The 26,443-nt window shown below is 48.0% G+C and overlaps 1 protein-coding gene across 17 annotated transcripts in view; it reads left to right on the plus strand.

Annotated features, from left to right (window-relative positions):
* LOC120808763 (FERM domain-containing protein 4A) overlaps positions 1-26,443 on the plus strand; it is an 85,874-nt gene that overhangs the window by 26,222 nt on the left and 33,209 nt on the right. For 6 of the 17 annotated variants that reach the window (XM_040161900.2, XM_040161889.2, XM_078082636.1 and 3 more), the window contains exon 1: positions 18,052-18,234. The exons of 6 other annotated variants lie outside the window; for them this stretch is intronic. In XM_040161900.2, the coding sequence (XP_040017834.2) occupies positions 18,067-18,234 (168 nt within the window). In that variant the 5' untranslated portion in view covers positions 18,052-18,066. Of the gene's footprint in view, positions 1-3,826; positions 4,245-10,384; positions 10,837-18,051; positions 18,235-26,443 lie in introns of those variants that run through there. 5 more of the 17 variants (XM_040161893.2, XM_078082640.1, XM_078082639.1 and 2 more) reach the window with 2 other exon arrangements.

Here is a 26,443-nt window from a genome sequence, read left to right on the forward strand (position 1 = left end):
CCTGTTATGATTAAATATGTAACCATATCATCAAACATTTAACTCTCACGCTGCTACAAATCAGTTTCCTAATCGTGTTTGGACTTTGGGGACGGCTGCTCCCGCGCACGTCTTGATCCTAAGTCGACGTGAGCGTGCTGTTCGCATGCTGGAGTGGTTCATCAAAGCTGCGCCAGACGGGCATTCCTGCGTTATTTGTTAAATCAGTGTCAGAGAAACAATGTTTTCACAGCCACTCAACGGCGTTGGTGAGTGCACGCGCACGTCTGTCCGTGTTGGTTTCTCTGCATTGCACAGGCTGGGAAGCCCTCTCGGTACACGGCAAAGTGGGCTAAGTTTACTGGGGCAGAAAATGCAGGAGCGAGTGACTCGACCCAGCGCCTTCGTACAACCGGTCTCTAAAATATGCCTCTATCCCTTTTTTCTGTCTGCTCAGTGTCTCTGAGACGCACACTCACGCTGTGCTGAGAGGCTTGTATGTAGGACGAGAAGGCCGGAAAGGGTTCAGGAGTCCAAAAAGGAGCAAAGTGTGTGTGCGTTTTGTTTTATCTCCCTTTGTGACAGATATTCCAATAAGTCTTGACTCGGATATTTCAAATATCGGTTACTCTGGTTAGTCAGAGTCTGACTCAAATCCAAGGTGACTTTCACTGCGGCACGAATGACATAAGATAGCAGACAGCGCACCTGCCTCTCCCTTCACAGACCCCACACACAACACACACACACACACACACACACACCCAAACGCACATGCCTGACCCAGGAGAGATGCACAAATAGAGAGCCATTCACTGTAACGTGAAATGACAGATTTGGGTTGCCGAGTGACACAGCAAAATTCAGATTACTTACAGCGCAGCAGAGAGTGACTTCGCAGAATCCCTTTCATCTGCACTTCTTGTCCATCATCACTCGAGGCTCCCAAAATAAAAAAGGCATGAGTGTTGGAAAAGGAGGAAAAGAAAGAACAACTGAGAGCAAAAGGATATACAGACCGAGAGACACTAAAAGACCGACATAAAGGTATTCTGATGCTAATAATGCATACCGGCTGTGGTGTAGGAATAAAGAAAATGATTAGAGGGGAACTAAACTCACGGTTTGAAATACATTCAGTCAATGAAACCATTTCGGTTGTGAGGCGCCGTGTGTTGCATTCTCGAGGACTCGTAACACCTTACACACTGTTGTGCAGTGCGTAAGACTCCCGGTAAACCCTTTAGACAGTTAGCTGCAAACAGGTGCTTAAGAGGCTTTATCAACATGTCTGGAATAGACACTATTTTTGAATGGGTGAGTGCAAACCGCAAACCGCTTGGAATATTGCCCGGAGTTTGATTAGCACGTATCTTCCAGGCCAGGTGGCCATCACAACAAAATAGGGCTGACACAGACACACACAAACTCTCTGCACTCTTGCTCCGTCAGAAACAGAACGCTTGTTGAGGACAGTTGTGCGATGCACAGTCTGAGATGCTGCTGCAGACGCCGTTCTGGGGTCCTTGCAGCTCACTGGATTACTGTGACAGTCAACGAGGACACCGGTGGTGAAGACGCATGGAAAAACTCCTCGGACTTAACCTGCCTCAGCACGATTCATTTCAAGGTACTCGGAAATGTTGATTCTGAGCTGATACTAGTTGCTGCAGTGACTAATTATTGTTGAACTCGTTACCATTTCATCAATGCTTTTATATTTGGAAATGTGTCTACATGTTCATGAGGTAGCATTCACGCTGGCTTCTTGTGAATTCCATCTTTTTATTCAGATGAATCTGCTCATGTACTGCAGCCTGTGCCTCTTTTGTATAAAATCGCACATGTATTTGTGTATTTATGAGCCCGTGTGAATGTTCCTTGCATATGTGCGTTGAAATCCAACGTATTGTCTGCTTCTGTGTGTTATGCAAACACGTGAGGTGGTGTTCAGCTCTCCGTGACGATGACTGCTGTATTCATTCCACCACCTCCACCGGATTCTACAGAAATCTGGGTTGTAACCCCCTGCGTGCCGCAGGGCCATCTTGTCCTGTGTCGCCTCTCTGTTGGGGGCTAAGCTCTTCGCTAATGACCAACGCTGAGCTAGACAGGCTACATGCCGCTGCCGACGCTCTTGCACTGCATTCAGGCGCCACGTGCCACCTGCTCAGTCTTACTGGTAATATACTGTCCATCTCCAACACACTGGAGGCTATTTATAATGCATGAGAGGCATTCAGATGAGAATTAGGGGATATTTCTGAGTTATTAATGGTGTGCTGTTACATATTCACAGCAGGCAGCGTTAGGAGACAGGCCGGCCTCCCGAGGGCAACAAAGCACTGATGGATTCGGGCACTCTATCTTTAACACCAAGGATTGCTATGATGAATGTGTGCGTATCTGTCTGTGTGTGCGCGCGGAACCCCGGTCGTGCCGTAGACTCGGCCATACTCCAGTGCTCCTTGTCGGCCCGGCAAGGCCTGATGTGACGACTGATGAGTGGCCGACCTCACACCCGAGAGCGAGGTCGCAGAGGGCAAATGGTCATTGGCACTCTGGGTCTGTAAGCTTTAGGGAGAGGATAGGGGTCGGACACGAGGGAGAGAGATAAGATTAAGAGGGATGTGTCTGAGACACTAAGAGAAAGAGGCATGAAGCAGGAAGAGAGATGTAGCAGGTGGAAATAAAGGTTTAATATGAGACATGGAGGAGGAGTTGGTTCTGGACTGAAGGGCGGAGGTGACCGTCACAGTCCTTTCCTTTCCCTGGAAAAAGGCAAAACCTCAACAGCCAGCGTCTTATATCAGTACAATATCAGCATCACTGTCATTATGTATCAGGACAATATCAGTATCACTGTCATTATGCATCAGTACAATATCAGTATCACTGTCATTATGTATCAGGACAATACGGAAGACATCTGACCACTAACCAGTCACCTGTTCTGTCAGGAACCTGATTTGCTCCAGTAACTTAACGTTGATGTGTATAAATGAACTGTACCTCCTCCTGGGGCTCGTTATCGTGTTCAGTCACATCCAGATAAACGCACTTCTCGTGTCTGACTCAGTCTCTCTAACACAGAGAGAACGGGTTGTTCATTCTTACGGCGTTTGCCAGAAAAACAAAAACAAGCGTCTCCATGGAGCGTCCCACTAACATCCCTCGTCTCTGCGCTTCTTTTCTTCTACTTCTCTCACCCCGTCGGTGAATCATTGCCCCTCTTGTGTGCACCCGTATCTTCCACTCCTCCCCATCCAGCCCTCTGACCCACACGCCCCGTCCTCTGCAACCCACCACCCCCTCTTACCCCTCACTGTTACATAAGCGTCCAGTCATAGATCCAGGCCATATCGCCGTTGTTTTCGTCCTGTGTGTCTGCTGGAGCCTCGGTATCCAGGGCCGGTGCTTAATGAGGCCCCTACAAAGCCCCATTGATGAGGGGCCCAGTGTGAGAGAGGATGACCCCAGCCAAGAGCACCCAGAACTGGGCATCAGCTGCCCCAGGCCCTCCCTCCGCACAAAGACGTCCACTGTGGACAGAGACCTGAAAGGGCACAGAAAGAAATAGGGAAACAGAGAGGGGAAGTTGAAAAAAGAGGAGATAGATGTTCTGTTCAAAATACTTTGAGAATGTGGCACAGAAAGATGTATAAAAATAAAAAAAAACAGATGTATGACTTCATCACTTAGTCGCTTCTTTGACCCTCGGCTTAAGTTTCCTCTTCCTCCTCCTCAATGCATCCGAAGACAGTGAGACCCATCCTCTGCCCTCCCTCCGCCAGAGAATATTTATCTCACCCGTGGATCATAACTGAGATCTGAACAGGCTGCAGTCACAGTCACGGATCCTCACCAGTAGCCCTCGGTTGCTCATGGGAGAGCTCAAAGCAGCGAGGAAAACGCACGCTCTTTTTTGGAAAACAGCTTGAGCATCAACGTGAGTCCGGCCCCGTCCGTTGGAGATAGTCCTGTCTGTGGATCCGATGTCTTGGACTGAAAGTGAGAGCTGAATGTGGACAAATTTAGAAGGTTAGAAGCTGGAGAGTTGGGATGTCACATGACCGGCATGGCTTAACCACCTGATTTAAGTCATCTGTCAGTGTCCCTGGATTACATCTGATGTCAGAGAGAAAGAGAATAGAAGATGAGAGTGTGAGTGTTCGTTATTTTGGGGGATCGGCTCAAGAATGACTCTCTCAACACGACTCGAGGACTTGGAGGTGACCCTGGAGCACATGCTCATGGATGTCTTCGTAAGTTTTATTTCCCATTTAACCATGTTGGTTGTTTAAGCCGTGATGAAGTGCAATGTGACTGAGCATATTAGTTTCAGTCTCCCTTCACCACACTTTTCTCTTCTCCGTGTTAGTATCGGTGACCATTTTCGGTGCATAATTGCAGTTTGAGACCAGAGGTCGACGCATGTTCACATCTCTTTCCAGAGGCTTTCCCATTAATTGGCATAAAAAAGGTGTGCTGATTAAACATCAAACTCTGCAGAGGTAGATTTAGTTAAATAACCGGCTGGCCAGGAAAGTAACCTGCGCCGCATGGCCAATATGTGACTCAACATTGGCTTCGCCCACTGAGCTCGGAAACTGCATATTTACCTTCATGTAGCCATGAATCGTTTGATTAGAAAGGAATGAAATTTCCAGGTGAAGGAAGTGAGGATTGAAAGGGAGGAAATAGGCTGAGCGAGAGGAATGACAACACCTAACGGATGTGATAGTCAGTTTCGTATTGCCCGTGACGCTTGGTTAGAGGTGGATTACTCGGGGCCCCCCCGTGGGTTTCCAAAGCATTCGGGCTGCAGGAATGAAAAACTGCTCAACGCCGCATCCCTCATGCACACAGATACACACAAGACATCACAATCCCTGGTCGCCTTGATCTGCCGGCTGCTGTAATGAGTTTGGTCGTTAAGCTGCTGTTTCCCTTTAGCATTGTTTACAGGGACAGGCATCTGTTGGAGGAAACGGTAATCTGTCCTTTTGTGACGTACACTGTGCTTCCTATGAACTCTGGCAGCGCTCGCCACACAGCTGTGCGTCGCTTTCAATGACACATATGGATACACGCTGCTTGGCTCCATCAACCTGTTTTGGAGATTTGGTCATTTTCATATGATAGATAAAGTAGAAAAGTGTTTCAACTGGATTTAGACTATAAATGGTTTCATGTCTTTTGAAAAAGCCTCTGCCAGATTTCCTCTCTGCATCCTAATTAGACTGCTCATTTATTTATTTCTCTAATTGCTGGAAGAGATCGGGAAAACAGAGGTTTATCTGTCCACTTTGCATACTTAAATGAGAAATATTCAAATCGGCTGCACTCTTTCCAGGCTGCTCGCTTTCTGAGCTTGCATGTGGCATGTGCACGCAGACACACACACACACACGCACGCACGTGCGAATCTTAAGAAGACACGCAGGCATGAGCAGAGAAGAGGCCTGGTTCAGTGGACCATCAGATAAAGGCCGGGTGAATTATCTACTTTCATGGGAAGTCTTACAGCAGCAGACATGTGTCATGGATCAGGTATCTTAGGTTAGCAACCGTAATGTATTCTTTTTAATCAACCTTCTGTGTATAGTGGGAACACACAAGTGTTAAAAACCCGGGAGTAATACAGAGACAGGGGTTGTTAGGGGAATATTAAGTGTCATTGGCATACTGAGAGTGGTTCTCCAGTAGAGAGCAGGACCTCCAGAGCCCTCACCAGGACGCTCACAGCTACTTTCATTAACAAGTGCAACGCAAATGCATAATTCAGGAAAGCTGAGAGGATCAGAGGCAACAACCTTCCTTTACAACCTGTTTTACTACAAGAAAAGGAGGTCAGCATTTTGTTGCCTTGAGTACTCGCAGGGAGCCGGAGTTGAAGGGAGAGATTGGAACGCACACAACATGGTCACGAAGTCGAGACAACTTCTTTAGAATTCAGAAATACAGTGAGAAAGTCTATGAGTGCTGTTAAAATCAGCTCATAGTTTTTTCAAGAAAACATACGAGGAACGACTGAAAAAAGCAGATAACCCCGCCGGAAAGAATTCTGTTCATTTTAGCAGAAAAATACCCTCCATCAATGTGTGATGTCATTCACATAGCAGCAGTCATGGCATCGCTGCCACACACGCAGGGACAAGACCCTTTGACGTAAATAATGTAGCCATGTCTTTTGTGGCTGCTGTAAAATGTCAGTTTGTGGCTTCAAATCAACTTGGACCAGAGCTGCTGTGTATTGTGTTGCCAGAGAGAGAGAGAGAGAGAGAGAGAGAGAGAGAGAGAGATGGCTCACAGGCTTACAATGACATTAGGCAATGAAGCGGCGTGATTAAAAATGCATCCGATCCTTGTGTAGCCTAATTGAATCTCCTCCTCATGCACCCGACGAACGTCTCCAAACCCCCCCCCGTCCCCCCACCCCCCTCACATCCTCATGCCTTCTGTGATGCAGGCCTTCAGCCAGAAACCCCCCCCAGAAAGAAACATCCCCTCTCTCTCTCTCTCTCTCTCGCTCAATCTTCTTCCTCCAAGATCCCTCGTTTGCTCCTCCATCCTCCTCGCTCCCCTCTGACGGAGGAGGAAGGACGGCTGGACGGGATTGTTTCCTGCTCCGCTGTCCGGCAGCCGCGAATCACTAGCAGTCATGTCTTTGCGAGGGCTGGTCTGCCACAAAGGGCCTTCGGTCCGGAGAGACCGTTCTCCTTTTCCAACAAACAGATTTCACCCTTGCACGTGACAAAAGACAGCTAGCCCGAATGGAACTGGGGAGGTTGGAGATATGTAGCACGCCAATGCTGTTGTTTACACAGATGGATTTTAAGGCTGTGCCTTAAGTATTCTACACTATATTGTCAACAAATCCAATAAAAATGCAAAAGCCAACGTTGGTAAATATGTCTTTTGAAACTTGATAAATGATTTGTTCCTATCATGTCTGTTATATATTATATATTTGAAAACGCATTGCCAAATATATATGTATGTAACTTTCCAAAAGAGGGAACTGTGCTTTCAAACAAATACGTATTAATCATGAGTGGATAGTGTATTTATTGGGGTATAGTTTCTGTCAGATCAATACAGAGATGTAGGACGATGTTTGCAGTAATGACTAAAAAAAATAATAAAACCAAATAAACGTCAGTGCCCATGTTCTTTGTTGTGGAGGAAAATGTCATCCAGTGCAAAAGTGTGACTTATTGGTTTTAGTTTGGGGCACTGAAGAATAAACTGAACGACTACACAGACTATACTGAGTTGTTTTGTGTTATTTTGTGTTATTATACAGTAGAACGCATTTGGTTCTAATATAAATGACAATTTCAATAATATACTGAGATTTGTCTCATTTTCTTGCCTTATTGGCAGTCCGGCTGCAGAATCACCCTCGACGTCCTCATCAACTTGTTCCTTGCTGTTATATGAACATCCTCGTGGTAATCATCTATTACCATTCAGCATTAAATCTCTACGCCACGCATGCTCCAGAGTCTGGTCAGCTGCAGAGGCTTCCCAGTAGACTCGGGTGAATAATTCATAAGCCTGGGGCAAATTACCCATCCAGTGCCCATTCTCTTCTGCTGCTGCCCCAATAATAGGCGAACTGATTAGCCCATTGGAATGCTGTATTCTAATTCCATTCAGTGTACGAGCGTTGATGTGGACGGCACCCAGACAAAGATATGGTTACTGTCCCCCAGGCAGTGTGTTGGCACCTTATCGAGGTTATAAACAGAGCACATTTAATAATGATGGACGTGTTTTTCTCTGCCTTTAGTGCCACCGGCTGAAATTTTAATCGCATTGAAAGACCCCACAATTTAGAAATGCAGTATGCGCACACATACCCACACAGTCACGTTTGGTGAGCAGATGCTGTGCCGTGCTCGTCCGGGACAACCTGTCCCCGGTATTCCAAAAAACAAATCCTCAGAAATGTAATTGCGTCCCAGTTTTCACAATGACTAACGCGAAGGTCCCTGTTTTCTGAAAAATAGAAAAGCTAGCCTCGGTGTTACCCCTGTGTGCATGTAAGAGTGCTTCCCAGGCCTTCTGTTAAAGACGCCGGAGAGGGGAGCATAATTGAAGTGGATGCTCCCCCGTGGAGAAGTCATTATAATTGGTTCTGGCCTAATGAAGGGTGGGAGACCTCCGCTTTCTGCTCATCTCCCTCGTGAGGTAGAGAAGGACACAACTGCAAAAGCGCAGGCAGACGCGCACACAGTGAGAAATGAATGAAATTACTCCACGAGGGGGGGGTTGGTGGTGTTTGGCTAAATGACCGTTTCTCTGTGTTTTTTTTTTTTGTGCAATGGCGCTGCAAATCCCCCTTTGTAATTTGTGGAGTCTTGGAACGTAAACTACCCCCTCACTGCCTGGGACAGGGAGAGATCCAGCTTGAGGGCATTTCCATAAACACACCCACACACACAAACAGGGAGAGGAGCAGGACCATAGGGATGAGTCAGACAGCCGTGGGCAGAGACTGGCTGGGTTATCAGGGTAAATTAATGTGTAACAATGCCAGGAGAGTCTGCAATTGAGAACCATCGCTTCTCGCTGTTGCGACTTGGAACAAAGACTTAGCAGACAAACACGCAGTAGAAATTAAACACAGTCAGCTTTGTTTGCACCTCCCTCATAAGCTTCGCGTATAGACGCAGGTAGTGATCTTCTCTCTTTTGCTTCTATGTCTCTCAGTAGTTGAATAAGCATTCATTGGAAATGTATTATTGCCGTGGGGGAATTTCAAGGACAGCTGGTGTGAACTAATCCAGAGTTTTCTGTGAGGTATTTTGTATGCAGCTTTGTCTTTCACATATTTATTTTTTTACTACGTGCAAATCCCATTTGCCGTTATTTGTGCGTGCTTGTTGACTGAAATGGGTCATTGTGCATCTAGCCTGAGGCGTCACGAGAAGTGTTATTGCTTTTTTTTTTTACATTTAATTTCCCTCCGTCAAGACGAGGGCTCTTCACCTCACCGGATTTGAAGCAGGGGAACTTAAGTAAAGAAAGGCGAGGGCTGTGGAGGGGAACAAACAAATGCAAACCACACTTAAACTGTTCATTTAGGGGAGTGTCTTGTCATCTCCCTGTCAAGGTGTCCTATGAGCTCCCTATTAAAGCTGCAAGGTTTTGTCTCCCGAATCAGCAGTGGCACTTAATCTCTGTCATCGCGATTTGAATGAACATGAAATGCACACATCAAACACACCACCAGGAACAGGATGGGGATTTTTTTTGTTCCCTTTTCAATTCCTCCGGTAGGTCAGCTTTGAGACCTGGATGTCTGCGAACAAAGTTTATAAATAGCCCTTTGATATCTCTCATGTAGGCCACAGTCACTGACACACTGACGTGGGCCGGGGTATTGAATAAATAATGCTTTCTGGGGATTACCGCTGCAAGATGATTTCCCCCTGTATGCTGTTTGTGCGGGTTCAGCACAATGTGTTTGTTTGTGTGTGTATGTGGGTCTATTAAGGTGTGACTTATACAGTATCATGTCACCAAAGCCATCGCGGGGGCTCACTAAAAAAAATGATGACGGAAAAAGCTTATTTTCATGCTGGCTTTAAATCTGGTTGACCCTGCACCGAATCACCTCACAACTGTAATAATAAATCCAGATGGATGTCAGCCGTTATATGCATTAACTTACTGGGCGTGTGTGTGTGTGTGTTGACATATGCGAATGTGCACGCCCACATATTTGTGCGCGTGTGCATATGTGTCGATCCACTTCAGTTGATCAGCTGATGGTCCGCTATTGACGTGCGGCGGCAAACGGAGCTGAGAATATGACAGTAAGTCACTACGTGCAGCTGTAACTCACGAGTCCAATAGCCTTAATGGACGCGCAAAGACCCCCCGTCGTGGAAACCGACGACTGACTCGGCTCACTGCTGCAGCCATCACGGTATAAGAAAAGACCAGCTAAAAGTCCACAACTCTCTCGGCTCTGCGTGAAGAGAAATCGGGCCAATTTGCACACTATATGCACGCAGATGAATTGCATGCATGACTGCAAGGATGGATGCGTGTGTGTGTGTGTGTGTGTGTGTGTGTGTGTGTGTGTGTGTGTGTGTGCGTGCGTGCGTGTGTTCCTCCTTTGTGTCCCGGGTCCAGACAGCGCGCGGAGAGAAAGCGGGATGTGGGATTTCAAAGATAATCTCCCGACCAGATGGCAAAACATCCCATATTCCTTTTGAGGTTCCCCACGTGATCCCCCATGTGAGGGCTGAGCGCGCTGTGGATGGCGGTGGGCGTACACCCTCGCGCGCAATTATCATCGGAACACGTGACACGAGCACGTATGCTAATAAGAGCCGTGACGTCACATTAATCCAGTGACCTGGTTAACCCCCCCCCCCCCCACAATTGAAGGAAGTGAGTGTGGGAGGCGGGGAGAGAGGAGAGAGACAAAGCGCGCGCCCTCTCCCTCTCTCTCACACACTCTCCCCCTCTCCTCCCGAGCGGCGCGGTGGACCCTGGCTGGGCGGAATGGGAAGTGTTTTAGGAGTAATGGAAGCAGAGAGACGCACATAAGGACAACGCGTGGGAGCGCCGCACTCCCACACGCACGCACGCACACGCGCGCGCGCGCGACACAGCACAGCGCCACTTTTCTCCCGTGCGCACCCACGCGCGCACCAGCTCGCGTGACCCCCCCCACCCCCCGCCGCCAGGCTGGACGGGACGGCAAGGACGCCCACAGACACGCACGCGCCGGAGCGCGCCATGGTGGTCCAGGGGGCGATGACGCCCGGGAGGACCCGCCGGCTGATGCTCAAGCTGCCGGTCGGGACTCTGCGCAGGAACAGCGGGGAGAGGGTAAGAGTTCCGCCCCCCCCCCCCCACACGTCCTCCTCCTCCTCGTGGACTTCGTGTGTCCCTCCCGTTTGAGGCCGTGTGTTGCGCGCGCGCGCGCGTGCGTGAGTGTGAGTGGGATTTCGGGGCTAATCCACGGGAGGGTATTAGATTTGAATTGGTGGAAGGCAAGTCAGGAGCAAAGCTCTTAATCTCCACAGTGGACAATACTTTTCTGTGTTTCTGTGACTGTCTCATGTCTTCAACTTGCAGTCCTCGGTTTCCAGGGTTACGGGAAGTCTCACCGCGGGGGGGGGGGGGGGGGGGGGGCTTGTTTGCCCGTCACTATCGATGCGGTGGAACTGACTTGAGGCGAGAGACGCTTCCTTTGTATCGAGCAAAAGCACAGGACGACTTTACACACACACACACACAATCAGCTGGGCTTCGGTGTTGAACGTGTTTATTTCGGTGGGCGTGGACTCCGTGGGAGAAGATAATAGTTTTTTCAGCTATAAAAAATGTGTGTTGCAAAGTCAACCTTTTATGCTGGTTGTAGGAACACGCTTAAACCTGCCAGGTGATTCACTTCTTCTTCTTCTTTGTGTGTGTGTGTGTGTGTGTACGCGGGTGATGAGCTGGCTCATCCAAACTGCATTCCCAAAAATTGTGAGGCCTCCTTGCCTTCCTTCTTAAACATTCTAGGTCCCCCCCCCCCCCCCCTCAATGTGATGCAATGTGACTCTGGTCTCATTAACATGCCTCTCAGATTGAATGTGACTTCTGAGACTCGCTGGTCTCTTTGTAGTTCTCCCTTTGATTTAGCGTGTGCAGAGCGGATCCAGTTATATGCACATGCACACGCACTGAGACCGTGCAGTCATAAATCTTACAGCGCGGCTTCTATGTTGGATGTAAATAGCTTTCGCGTTAATAAGCCACGACAAAACACATTCCAGCCTCTTTCCGACACAAAAAGAGGTCTTCTAACCTCACGCACGCAGAAGCACATCGGATCATCTGCTTTCTGTACTCCGGGTTGCGCTGAATGAACCCACTGGAGAGACAACATAGAATCTGTTCTGATGCTTTCAGGTGTTTCTATTCAAAGAGTTCAGGTCGTGAGTCATTATTTCAGCGTTGGCTGTAAAGCTGATCTGACTTTGATCCAACCGCCTGGCTGCTGCAATTCTGCTGATCTGAATATTCACTGTCCTTTTTCAGAGAAGTCATTGCGTACGGTTGATTGGCTGGTGCACGTACTCCAATTAAATCACTTTAATTAATGGAGAACAGCAGATTTTGTCAAACAGGAACGAAGGCCTCTCTCTCTCGCTCTTTCCTTTCCTTTTCGCCGTTCTTTTTGCAGACGGATCGAAGGGGGATCACCTGTGATTTTCTTTTTTTTAAAGGTGGAACTCCGTCGAGTTATTTACCTGTCAAAGTCTTCGCTGAGCCTCTGGAATACCTGCTAAACACAGCTGCAGCTTTGTCCTGCTCTGACTTGTTATGTCTGATAAGGGGTTGCGTTATGCCTTATGCAACTGCATAGCTGCACAGCAGAGCAGCAGCATGCGGGCAAAACATTGAGGAGAGCTGCGTCTACAGGCAGCGGACCGAGCAAAGTGGGAAGTCTATTGCTGCAAACTTAGTTGCAGCTGAAAGTGTTTTTCACTCTCGGTAGCTTAATTTTTCATATCCCCCCCCCCCCCAGTGTCCCCAGTGATCATGCTGATGTTTGAGTGGGCACATCAACGCTGGCTAAACACTTCTCCAATGAAACCTTGAGAATGTGTTCATTTAGCTAAAAGACGTTTTCAAAATGGATCCAGATTGATTTTTTTTGCAGAGTGAAAAAAAGGCGAGCCACTGTGTTTTCATCCGTGCCCCGTCTCTCGTCCTAATGCAGACGAATAGCTTCACGTCTGGGTAACGTGTTTCTGATCGATTGTTGGTTTCTATCACAGCTAAGTGAGTCATATTTACAAGGAGAACATAGACAGCTGCGTGAACAAAGCAAGACCCAGAACAATAGGAAGGGAGGCAAACTTCATATACTCCCATTTCTGTCCATAATAAATCATTGTCTTCGTCTACTCTTCTTCATTGTGGCTGACACTTCAGGCTCGTCGTGATTCTTTTCCTGTCAATCCCACGTTTCTTGCACTCCCGTCATTAGAAGAGTTACTTGAAACTAACATGAAGAAATGGGATAGAAGCACTGTGTGGTTACGCCATAAAATGACAAAGATAAATTGCATAGTCTGTTTTGACAGTGTAAAACCGCTGTTTTTTTTGGGGGGGGGGGTGTTACTGTTTAGATTACCTTGGTGAGCAGTCTGAATTAGGATTATCCTTCGCCTTTGTTGTCCTGATATCATGTTAAGCTGCTCAGCTCTTTTCTGTGACATTAAGAACAAAACAAAAAAACAAGGGCGCTACGAGACAGAGCGGGATGTGCGTGCGTGCGTGCGTGTGTGTGTGTGTGTGTGTGTGTGTGTGTGTGTGTGTGTGTGTGTGTGGGAGGGCTGTTCTAAACAGTCGAAAAATATTCCAGACTTGAGGAGGCCGAATCGTTCTCCAAGGAAATATGTTGTTGTCAGGAGCACCGCAGGGGAGCGAGGGCTTAAAGGTGGGAGGGGAGGATCACTGTCAAAGAAGACCCACACATGCACATATTCAGAACGCACACACACGCGGGAGGCACACAAACACACTCGGGGGATACTGATCGATCCGCGACATCTTTTTTTGGAAACATCTCGTCTGCTCTAATCACAGAGAAGGTCAGCTGTGGACTCAGGTCGACACTCCTCTTGTCCCTCGTCAGACCGATCCAAATGTCTGGACATCAGGAGTCATTTAAGTAGCTCGCAAAGTTGACGTGGACGCAGAAGGAAGGAAGGAGTTCTTGTGAGTTTAATTGCAGCCCTCCGTTACCACATCTCAGTTCTGCGCTTTGGGGTTTTTCGGCACCCACTGCTCTCCTCTGCCCTCGCTACAGTATTGATTCCCGGGTTATTAATCCGCCCCCCCCCCCCCCCAGACTGTAGGAGAGGGCGCTGTGGTCAGTTGGTCCAATTAAAAAGACAAAGAAAGGAGAAAAGAGGGGAAGGTTGTGAGAGTAGCCGCAGCTAAAGACTCCTAAAGGCCCCTCTTGCACCACACCCTGTTTGGCATTGAAAGGGGACCCCCCCCCCCCCCCCACCCCCGCCCCCCTTTCTCCCCAAGGCAGCACAGAAGGAAGAATGTTTTTGAGAAAGGGAAGAAAGGGGGGGGGGGGCACGAGGGAGACTCCCACCCTGCCTCCACACTGCCTCTTTCATCACGCTTTGCTAGGATTTTTTTATTATTTTTTACGCCTTCTATTCCCCCGTCCAGACTCAACCCCCCCCCGCCCCCCCCCCAGACCTGCACACGAGTTCAAAGTAACCCCCGAACAGAGTGCGATCGAACGATGAAGAGGTGACCGACTGTGAGTGAAGGCTGGCGGCGGTGCACAGTTTCTCCACGGAGACGGCGTGCAGGGTCCGCCGTGGTGACAGCGGGCCCCTCCGTCCTCTACCAGAAGGTCCCCAGTGGAGGGATGGATGGGATGTTTGCAACCCTCGTGCAGAGCTCAGAAAGATCTCAATTATCTCTGCTTTAGTCTTCGAAACGACTGTGTGGAATCCTCTGGAGAGAGAGAGAGAGAGAGAGACATCACAGAGAAAAGGGGGAAAAGGAGTGTGGTTTGATGGGAAGACGTCTCGAGGATTCCATCTCCCCCCAAAACAGGATGTGGAGACCCCTGAAATGTTCCTTAAATAACCCAGCACAATCTGCTCCCTTTGTTAGACAGAGATAACACGACTCAATGAGAACGGGGGCGACGTCTGTGACTCACTCACATGAAGGGGTTTATTCATAGTGTGTGTGTGTGTGTGTGTGTGTGTGTGTGTGTGTGCGCGTGCTGTATATGTTTGTGTTTGAATCTCGCTGTGACAGAATGAGAGAAATAGAAAGATTGTAAAACAAAACTAAGAAATTGTAAAGACTTTCCTGGAGGTGTGTGTGTGTGTGTGTGAGTGTGTGAGAGCATGAGTGACAAAAACCGGAGTAGGAAAAGGTTGGAAAGAGAGGAGCAGTCTCTCGTGGGTGTACTGCAGTAACGTAGTAATCCTCATTAATATTTATCTGCCAGGCAAAGTGGAAAGAATGAGAGTGTGTGTGTGTGTGTGTGTGTGTGTGTGTGTGTGTGTGTGTGTGTGTGCGCGTGCATGCATGTTTTCTTGAGTGTACACTCTTTTTGTGCATGTGTGTATAACAGCATATAACACTTGAACTAGGTCAACTTGCCTACTTCAAGGGTTTTGTGTCATCGTGGGGGCTTCTCATTGCATGCGCGTGCAAAGTAAACATCATTTTTAATTATTCCAATACGCACACATTAAAACAAAGCTCATGCACAAGAACATTCTCACACACGAAGACATAAAGAAGCTCCCCGCTTGCGTCCCCTCCCGAGCCACGTAACGGTTTGTTATTGATTTTGCTGCCTGCACCTCTAATACAATCACATTAAAGTAGACTGATCGGAATTGAATTTCAGACTTGCTCTATACATGTATGCCACTTGTAATCTCTGTCACTGTGATGTGTGTGTGTGTGTGTGTGTGTGTAGTTTGGTAGCAAATGAGCGTGGAAGAAAATGAGACCTGCCAGGTCTGCTGTCAGAAGGCGTGCATTAATAGTTCCTGTATAACTTTTTTCCCATGTGCACTTTTGTGAATTTGTGTGCTATAGTGCCTTGGTTGAGAATGGTGCAAATGTATAGTGTCTGTGACCCATTTCCCTCCACTGCTTTCTCTCTCTCTCTCTGACTTGCCTACTCTCTAATACAACACGCCTGAGTGGAGATCAGAGAAGAGGAGAAAGATTGAGAGGGAGATAGAGAGGGAAAGAGATGGAGGTAGGAGAAAGTTATAGTGCGGAGGAGAATACGGAGAGCAGCAGATGGAGCAGAGAACGTTTTCTCCTTTTTCTCTGAGGGTACAGGTGTGAAGTTCATCCATCATCAAAATCTGGATGAATGCTAATTGTCAGTTTGTCCGTCGTTCCCTCGGCAGATACTGTCTTCTCCTCTCCGTCTTATTACTATGGTAACGACCGGCCGGCTGACACTCTGGTGCCGACTGTTTACACCAGAGGGCCCGCGTGACCTTTCCCAGGATTCAGCGGGACGTCGCTCACACATGGAATCATGGGAACGGGGGACAGTCATGCCGAACATACCCCTCCCTCCCTACACCAACAAATATTTACACCCCTCATAAACTCCAGCGGCAGAGAGGTGAACGCGCAGCTCCGGCCGAGCCCCGATTCATTTAGGAAAATCCACGCTGTGTGAGGAATGCCACACATTCCTCACACAGGCTTTTCAAGACAACACTGAGGACGCACGGCGAGGCCCCGACACTGAGAGAAGGGAGAACCGGCGCTGTGGACAAAGGGGGGTCTCGGAGACAGTGGTTGGTGAAGCAAAGTACTTTTTGAAAGATTCAAGTTTATTGCATTATGGTGGTATTATTATAGGATTTGTGTGCAATGAGCCAAAACGAAGTTTCACAAAAAAAGAGAAGGAAAAAATGCAATTGTTAATATTTACTTAATGCACTATATTTGATGAAGGCCAGAGGCAGAAATTGACTTATGTTCATGTTATATTCAGTAACAAAAAATGGTTTAAGCACCATGGAACAATTTGTATGCACACACACACACACACACACACACACACACACACACACACACACACACACAGCAGTAGTGAAGTGACCTCTTGCATCGATGAACCCCCCATGAATCAAAGTGGGCTACAAAAGACCATTTAATCCACAGTCAGGTTGGGTTTGGTAGGAAGGCCGAGTTACTGTAGAACACCGAGCTATTGAATTCTCTATTGATCAAGGCTTTCCTGAGGAAAGTGGGGGAAAAAAATAATTAAATTTGGTCGTATAAAACCATTTTAGCTTTTTTTTTTTCCTTCAAATGTCCAGACTGACATGTAGAAAATCCTTTAGAGACACAGAATATCAACAACAGGCTGCTGGAAATGGAAGAAGTAGTCAATTTGTATTCAATATCACACACAATACAAAGGACATTGATCATGTGAGCTGTATTTTTTCAGCAGTGTTGTTACGCCAAGAGTTTCTCACAGACTGGCAAGGAGACACACACACACACACACACACACAGATTGAATGCTTGGCACAGGGTCGCATGTGGGGGTTGTATTGCCTCCATGTGGCCATGGTTGCAAATGTAAGTTTGGTTTACATTTTTTTATTTTTATCTCCAATGAACAAGTTGCACGTAATCAATCATATTTGAGCGTTCTGTGCGCAAAGGTCAATGTGTGAGTTTGGAGAGCGCAGCAGATAAGTCAAATTCAAATTCAAATTCTTGGCTCTTTTGGAGGACAGTTCGGGTCAGGACACTTCAGCCCGGAGACAGCTGGTTCAATATTCTGCTTTTTAAAAAAAAACAATTCTGGACACAGTCCCGGTGCTGTTGCACAGTATCATGCTGTTAGCTTGGAGACCAAATATCAACATTATCTATGATCACAAGCATCTGATTGGCTGAAAGCGTCCCTGCTGACCAGGTGTGTGAGGACGTGTGCAGCCTCCTAACAAAGCGAGACAGCGCGAGGGGACGAGGGCCGTCTCTGCGCCACTGGACTGGTTTCTCTCCGTGTGAGCTGCAGTGTGAGTGCGCGTATCGCTTTAAAAAAAACACCCAGCGTTCGGGGAGCCTAAGAGGCCAGCTGCATTTCCTTAGTGGGAATGTTTGTGTTTGTGGCGTACGGACCGACGGACGCAGTGTACTTTGCTTCAGTGGGAAAGAAAAGCGAGAGGGGAAACGAGAGAGTCAGCGGGGACCGCCGGCTATGTGGGACTGGGACGGACGGACCAGCAGGGCTTGACCTCGGGTAGACGTTGGACCACTTGGATCCCAGAGAGACTAAGAGGACGGACTTTCCCTCTGGAGATGACACACTTATTATCTGCTAGAGCTTAGTGGCCTCTAGAAGACAGTGAAGGCTAATTACTCCCCACCGCCATTGGCCTTTTGTGGCTTCGATCGGCTCGCCAGTGCAAACGAGGTTTGATGTGATGTGGATATCTCATTGATATCAAATCCCACTGCCACACTGCCTCTGGAGTCCTTCGTCACAGAGAGCTTGGGGTCGGGGGGGGGGGGGTTGTAATGGAGGCCGTCTTGATCGGCCTAGACGACGCCGCCTGTACTCGGCAGGGTCTGCTGTGGACTCTCACCTCAACGGCCCTGCGACGCCTCCGCGGGCACGCCAGGAACCTTCCAGCACCCAGGCATCTCCTGCACACACACAGGTGTGTCTTAAGGCCTTTCTACCAGGTAGGCTGCTCCTCACATGCATTAAAAAAAAGGTATGTCCTTGAGCCGAGGACCAGAGACAGTGGCAGGGTTAAACACGACTGATTTGTTCCTTTTTTAAACTCTTTTTCTAAAAAGACAGAACTGGGTTGGATGTGTTTGCAGTGTTTCTGCCACTGAACCGGGACACATGCTGACATAGTTTCACAACAGGTGCGCAGGGAGAGTTTTCCTGCCAGGTTCTGGAAACGCTGTTGTGTTTGACATTGTTGTTTTACATTCTTTTCCTCTCAGGATGCAGACCCTTAACAGAAGGGTGTGTTGCTAGGGTCACTAAAGAGGAGCCGGTAACTAAGCTGTTTCTATGGATAAGTGAGCGAGGGATGCTGAACACTAAACACACACAGACGCTGTATTATGGGCGGTCTGGTCGATAACCGTGCGTCCCTCGCCTCGCACGCCTTTGCACTCTGGCGAGCACAAACCAGTTTTTGCATGAAAATGAATAATTTGAATTGTTTTAATCAAAACGATGTCATAAAAGATGTCTTTTGGGCTTTGTGTTTGTCTGGATGTGATTCAGCAAAACGGTCGATCAGTATTCTTGTCACCGTGTCCGTTTGGGTACTCGGGCCTTTCACGGAGCCATTAGTATTCCTCGGGCGTCTCACCTGCCTTGAATGCAGCTGGCAGCACCACGACGAACCAAACAGGCGCACAGAGAGACGCTCTTTAGGCTTTTGCTACATAACAACAAGCACACACTGTACCGCACAGCACAAAGACGCACACACTGTGTACCTTTTTATGTCCTTTTGCTCTGATTCCTTTATTCTCAAGAGGGGGATAAACTGGACTGTTATCTTTCGCCTTCAGATGTGTTTTTATAGGGGCTCACAGGTTTAAGCATCCTGATGGAGGGCAAAACAATCAGAGGAAACCGAAACAACATACCAGAGCTCCCTGAGACAAAGCCATCCCTATCACCCCCTCCTGGTTCAGAGAGGCATCTGACGGAGGCCACACTGAGACACGGTTAAACCCAGCTGCAGCTGTTAATGTCGGAGGGAGTTGAAATAGTGAGGAAGCATGGAGGGGTCAGTGTGTGAGGCGGCGGGACGGGGACATCCCTGGATCACTGCCTCGCTGCCAGGCTTCATCTATCGTTGTTCGTGACGAACCCAGCCTCGTACAGCTGGTCGACGGAGGAGACCTACAGAGAGAGGACTCAACAGTCCCTTCTCCATCAAGCCGCTGCCACCTTATTCAGGACGCAGACGTGGAGGTGGTCATGTGGGGCAGCACTCGGTGGACGGAGTGAGCCGCGGCGTTGCAGTAGCCTGCAGCCGACGCGTTGTTTGCTCACGCAAACACTTATTCCGCGGCCCGCGAGAGAAGGCGGAGGCGTGTTCGCACTTATGATCAGACGGAGCGATGTTGACTCAACAGCCTCCAGTCACACATTTTCCTCTGGTGGTATGACCCCTTTTTTTTAAATGGGGCCGTTGGGCGCGAGAGGGCAGTGCAGCAGACTCTGCTGTGCCGTTAGACGGTGTTCTCCGGGTGACTCGTTTCTTAATTTGCTTTCCAGTCACACGGATTTCCTTCTTTTCCTGCCGGCCCCCATTCTTCTCCTTTGCTCCCATCCTGAAAGCAGGATATCCGGCATGAGGAGGACGCAGGGGCTGCAGTGATCACAGGTGCCTGGACGGCCCCTGAGTTGCAAGAATGTCCTTATTTACCTCATCACAGCCCTGCAACATACAAGTCTGGATACAAGGATGTTGAACACACTCAGGAAGAGTTTTGCTTAACAAGATCCCACATCGCATTTTTGAGAAACAAATTGATGGTTCTTAAAAATGTGAAGTGACATCTTGTTAAGCGAAACTCTTCCTGAGTGTGTTCAACATCCTTGTATCCTACATAGACCTAGTTCATTTCCTGTTATTGCACTTGCAAATATCAGCGTCTGGCAGGAAGCGGGTTCTCCGCCGTGTCAAGTTCACTTTGATCCTGTTTCCTAGCAACGCAGTTCCACTGAAAAGTTGTATACATATTTAAAATATTGCATTGTGTCCCATCTGTTTCATTAAAAGCCCCTGCTGCTCGCTTGTAGGCTCCACTGCATCATATTTAGGGATGAAACCCAGGCCAGTTTACTCCCAGTGAGCTCATCTGCTCCTGTTTCCTGTGAGGAGCAGCGCTGCCACTGATCATATTCCTTTGCCCCTGACGAGTCCCACTCCATTTATGATACTAAGCAGAGACACGGCAGCACAGGTCTGAAACAACCAGGATACACAATTAGGAGCCGGATCGATTGTGCTCCGGCAAACCGTGGAGTCTTGTTGGAAGAGAAGTCGACAATGAGTTGCAGCAGCTCCCCCGGATTGGGACCTGATTGTACTCGGACCCTCTGCTCTCATGTTCAATGCATCATCCATTTGTTCTCCATTTCAGACCGCATTCATCAGAAGCAGATGTCAAAAAATACTAGAAGGCTGACAGAAAGGCAAATATCCAGGATGGTAATTAGTGTCCTCACTAATTACCATCCTTTTCCATCTTTCCTTGTTGTTTTGGCCAAGACATCGTTGGATGGAGGTTGGAGTTGAACTTGGGACTTCCTACTGAAGAATTTTGATCGCTATTCCTGTCTGGCAGCCATCTTTGCGCTCGTTGCCAAACTCAAGATCTGTACATGAGAAAATATTTTCCCAGAACCGACAGACAGTTTGGTGACTGGAGGGGCCAGAAAAGACATTGTTTCCAATTTTCCACAGCTTTGTTTATACCATTTTCCTTTTTAATTTTCAAATTTGTTTGCAACCAACCAGAGGGCTGTTTGTGTTTGATTTATCTTCATAGGCGCACACCGACAAACACAAACACACACACACACACACACACACGTGCAGATTCTGTTGGTGGTTGAAGCCGTTTACAGTGTCTCCCCGGGGATAAGGACATATTTGCATAGTTGGTCTGGAAAACATTTCCACTGCTCCATTCCCAGGTTTATCAAATACCAACTGTGTGAGTGTGAATGTGTGTGAAAGGGAGGAGGGGGCCAGACTGGTTGATGGGAGAGATCCCTGCAGAGATGGGGGGGGGGGGGGGGACCATTTTACTCACCAACATCACCTTCCAAATTGTGTCCTGTCATTCATATATTCACATTGAAGCTCTTGGTCATATTTTGGAAGCTTTGTTACCCGATAAATATTTAAAGCACAACGCCCCCCCCCGTGGGCAAAGTTATTTACTGACTGTGCACCATAAGCCTCTTAGCCCCCCAGCTGGAATCTAACGCCTCTGGTGATGTGTGAATACGGCCGCTGCTTGATTAGACGGCCTCTCGCTTGATTTTAATTACAGGCGTTTGCGTGCCCACACGCCCACCAGACGGTTCCCAAAAGGCCGCCCCGATTCTCCAATTTCAGGCACAAAATGAATATAATCTGGGAAATCCCACGTGGCATAAGACCCAGTGACGGTGTTTGTGATGGTTTTCAAAAGGATTGCCAAATATGAACTTTCCCAGATATCAGTTGCCATGTCGTAGATGTTGTGATGATAAAACACACAATATCTTGCTGGTGATTTATTGGGCAACGGTTCAGCGGCCTATTTTTAGACATCGGGCTGATTTCCCTCTAAATCTTCTAAGCGTGTCGGAGTGACAGCTGAGTGTCCGGAGCGACCACGATGGGAGGGTTTTGGAGGTGGTCCTCCTGTATTGACTGAAGTGATCGGTTTAACTGTGGCCCTGGTGACGGGGATATAAGGGCTTATGATGTTTTAAATTCAGAGGTTAAGGCCTGAGTGTAGAACGGTAATCCTGACGGATTACAAGGGGAATCTGGTGAATATCTGAGGAAATCCGTCTCAGGGACTCACAGATCCTGTTGTTTGGATGGATATTATTATACGTCCACATGTTTACCGAACAGAGGCTTGAACCTAAAGGTTTCACAACCTCACAGTTGACCACAAGAACCTCTTCTTAGCCATCATAATCTGACTACAGCGTGTTTCACAATAGAAATGTTTATTTTTAAGGTCACATGAGTAAGAAAAATGATGCATGCATGTTCGTAGGGGGGCGGGCTTAGTCATCGAATTTCCATTGTTTTTTGGGGGAAAGCATGGTCAGCCACTGTTGTGTTTGATACGTTATATCCGTCGTCATTTAAAGATTTGAAACCGGAAGAATCCGCTCAATATTTTTTTTTAGTGCATTCACATTTTTTAGGCAAATGACCTCCGACCATGCGCATGCTCACATAGGCCGTGCAACTAGGTTGGCTGGGTTGGTGTTTGTGTATTTGTGTTTGTGTAAGAGTTTTCGTCTGTAGCCGTGCAACACGATTGATCGGGCGTTTTTATTTATTGAGCAAAAGCTTTCCCCCTCCTACCTTCAGATTCTGGCTCCTGCCGAGGCGAAATGGCCAAATGGAAAACATTCAATATCTTTACAATGATGGGATTCCCTTTGGAAAAGAGGAATTGCGCTCACGAACACACACACACACACACACACACACACACACACAGTTGCCAAAGGGCTCTCCCTGCAGATGAGCTGGGTCATTTTTCATTACCCCGGCTCAGAGGAATCAAGTGTGTAGTAATGGAGCACAGTCCCATTGAGCCAAAGCAATGGAGGGATAAATCCCGACTGCAGAGCGCAGTGGAGAGCAGCCAGACAGGCACCAGGACGGAGCCTGTGGAGGGACACGTCGCTCCTTTTCAACTGCTCTGATCCCTCGGTAGAAAGCTTCAGAATTCGTCCTGGGGGAAGATGAGAGAAAGGTCTGAGGCCGCAGCGTGTTCACGTCGTCTGCGCTTATCTGTCCACAGCTTCTGTTTCCTTCACTTTTCTGTCGCTCCTGTCTGCTTTGCCCTTTTCCGTCTCTCCCTCTGTGAATCTCTTGCTGTCTCCACTGCTGAAGTGTGGGCTTGTGTCTCGCTATATGCATCTGTCCGGATCCTGTTCTTGCGCCCATGGACCGTCCGGTGTCACCCGAGGAGGCATCCCAGGTTGGGGGGGAGGGGGAATGAGGCTGGTCGAACGTGTCTGTGTCTGTGTGTGTTTTGATGGTGCAGGTTGTGTTCATGCCTCTGAGCTTAAGAAGTAAGTGCTTTTAAAATCGAAGCGTTATTCTTTGGAAGGAAGCTCACCTCCTAAAGCCGGTGCCTTGAATAATGTTGTTCTATGGCTGTCTCTGTAATTAGCCTGGTCTTTGTAGCCCCTGATGGACGACCCCCCCTACTCCTTCACCCTCCCCCCTTTTCCCTCTCTCACACACACACACACACAGACGCAGACAAGGGCAAAATTAGCAAAGAAGAGAGAGGATTTGGCCGTATTTAACCCGAAACCCTCTCTCCTCTCCCCCGCTGTTCTGGCTCATGGTGCACGTATCGGATGGCGGAATATATTAGGACTGTGACACAGACCCACACATACACACAAACACACACATAGGAATTTGCAGATAGGACTGTTTAATATTCAGCCCTGCTAAATGATTAGAGTGTTTGGTATTCTATCCAGTCCCAGGACAGCGGATGGAAGCCACTGAGTTCAACCTCTCTGCAGTACACAGTGTCCTTGAGTTAAGGCCACAAGCAATGATTGTGTGTGTGTGTGATGTGTGTGTCTGTTTATTTGTTAATGAGATAGCGAAAGAAGAAGAAGAAGCAGCAGCAGCAGCGGGGAGATATAGAGCGGTCAAGGATGAAGATTCATCAATCAACAAGGCTCCATTGGTTTACACACACAGTCTGTAAAGTTGGATACTGTTAGCTGCGCAAAACCAAATACCCCGTTCTACGTCACTCTGTCTCCCTTTGTGCATCGACGGGAGGATCAGTAAACACGGGGTCAGTAAGGTCTACAGTGATTTCTCACTGTGTAAATTATAGATGAAGGTGTATGGGTAAAAGATCCATGTCGTGGGAAAGGCTCAGGTGCGCACACACACACACACACACACACACACACACACACACACACACACACACACACACACACACAGATAACCTCAATCCTTGAAGATCAACATCGATGAAGACATGACATCATCCATACTGTCCTGAACCTCTGTGCTCCTCTCGTAGGGCTGTTGGCGCTCTGCCCCCCCCTCTTGCTCTCCTAATGCTTTGTCCTCTGTCCTCTGAGGCTACTTCAGTTACCCAATCAACTCGGGTCCATTTCATCCAAAACCACGGTTTCAGAGGCACAGAACACGGAAAACGTCTTTCTTATAATGGCTTTGTCAACCAACTGCTTCCTTTAGGAATGGAATTTAAGGAATGTCCAAACCGGGTCAATAAAGAACAACGCCGACGAGAAAAGGCAGAGACCGAAAGCGAGGGAGTCGTGACCAGTTGGAGAAAGGCAGCTTGTCCTTCCTTTTGCAAAAGAGGCAAAGTGGAATAATCCGTTTTGACTATTTTGAATGCAGCTCATCCCCATCAATGTTTTTGAGGAACACGAAACATGCAACACGCCGGTGGCCCGGCGGTGACCTGCTCTCGAACCGACACACTGTGGCGCAGCATCACCGCACCGATGCCCGTGAAAGGCTGTTATTTGTTTGGATGTCGTCAAGGGAGACGTGGGTTTGGAGCTTTCTGTATCAGCTATATATATATATATATATATATATATATATGGAATTGAACATACAGAACTTACAGAAACAAAGTCATGCGATATGTTTTGTGAGGAAGAGAAGGGAAACAAATGAGCTCAGAGGACGGATGTGAGCATTAAACCAGTGGCTCAGCGGGGTGGACGGGTCCAATAGCAGTCTATTAAATGGATTACAGGTTACAGGTTTTGCAGCACAAGATTACACTACATTTACGACAATGTGATAAGTGGGAATATGTGAAAACGAGCATTTCAGACCATAAAGAATTTTTCCAGGCACATGCTGGCGTTGTTCGTGTTATGACTACAAAACATTGAAATGGACTGTACCGATAGGACATGGAAGCTACCGGCCTTATTATCGTCAACCCGTTTCGTTTATTTTTCTCTAACACACAACATGGCCATTCTTTATCTGTCGCAAAGTGAAAAAACATTGGCCAGCGATTTGGGTAATATTTTGCATATCATTTGGAGAGCCTCCTTCCTGCCTACGGAGTGTCTGAAACTCACAGCATCTCCATCGGAACACGTTTTAGAGACTGTTGTGCTCCTTTTTGTAGAAAAAAAAAAAAAAAGAAGGGGGGGAACATCTCAAGATGAGAGATATTGTTGGTGAAGTCTGGAAATTCGCAGTAAAACGGCAACAAATCAGAGTTGGCGGTAGAAATATCTCCAGTTTGTTTGAAGTGCCAGTGTGTTTCTGATTTAACGAAGAAGAAAAAAAACGCCCTAACTGGAACCACATTTCAGTCCCAGAAGTCACCACCGGGCTGCGAGGGTGGAGCCCACAGACACACACATATACACACTTGAACAAACAAAACAGATCCCTCTCTCGGTCAGTCGTTTCTCGAGACATTCCTGGCCTCCTTTCCGTGACCCTCCCTGCGCCGTCTCGCTCTGCTCCGAGGCGCCGAATGGACAAGATGGATTTGGCCCTGCTATTATTTTTCCCATCAGATTTTCGATAACCCATTCAACAGAAAACTGCGGAACACGGCGCGTTTTTTTTTGCCCCGAGTCTTGTGCCGTAATCTAACCTGCGCCTCACACGCCAGACGCCGTTACGTCAAAGCTGACGGCCGTGATTACGAGAGTGATCTCAGCGCCGTGAATCACCGTGGGACGGCTTGTGTCAGACCGCGCTCGCTCTCAAATTGACGTGTTTAACGGCGTGCGTTTGTTTAGTCTCAGTAAATATGAAAGAGATCCAGACAAAGACAGACGGAGCAAGAGAGGGAGAGCATGGAGAGTGTGTGTGTGTGTGTGTGTGTGTGTGTGTCAGTCTTCACTGCCTACCGCAGCGTCCCACAGGGTTAAAGAGATTCTCCATCTTGCTTCAATTAACCGCTCGGCACTGTTTATATCACATTCCACCAATACGGGTTACCCTTTTCCAACGCAGACCATCGACCCTGTTCTCCTGCCCGACCCTAACAACCCGACTCTGATACCTGCCTGTTAAACCCACCGTACCCATCCAGATCCTTCACCCTTCACTGGGTCAGCACCTCATTGGGACCACACCTCGGCGGTACAATCGAAGCCCACTGGCTCCGT

This window comes from Gasterosteus aculeatus, chromosome X (assembly GCF_964276395.1).
Source record: "Gasterosteus aculeatus chromosome X, fGasAcu3.hap1.1, whole genome shotgun sequence".
Lineage (NCBI taxonomy): Eukaryota > Metazoa > Chordata > Actinopteri > Perciformes > Gasterosteidae > Gasterosteus > Gasterosteus aculeatus.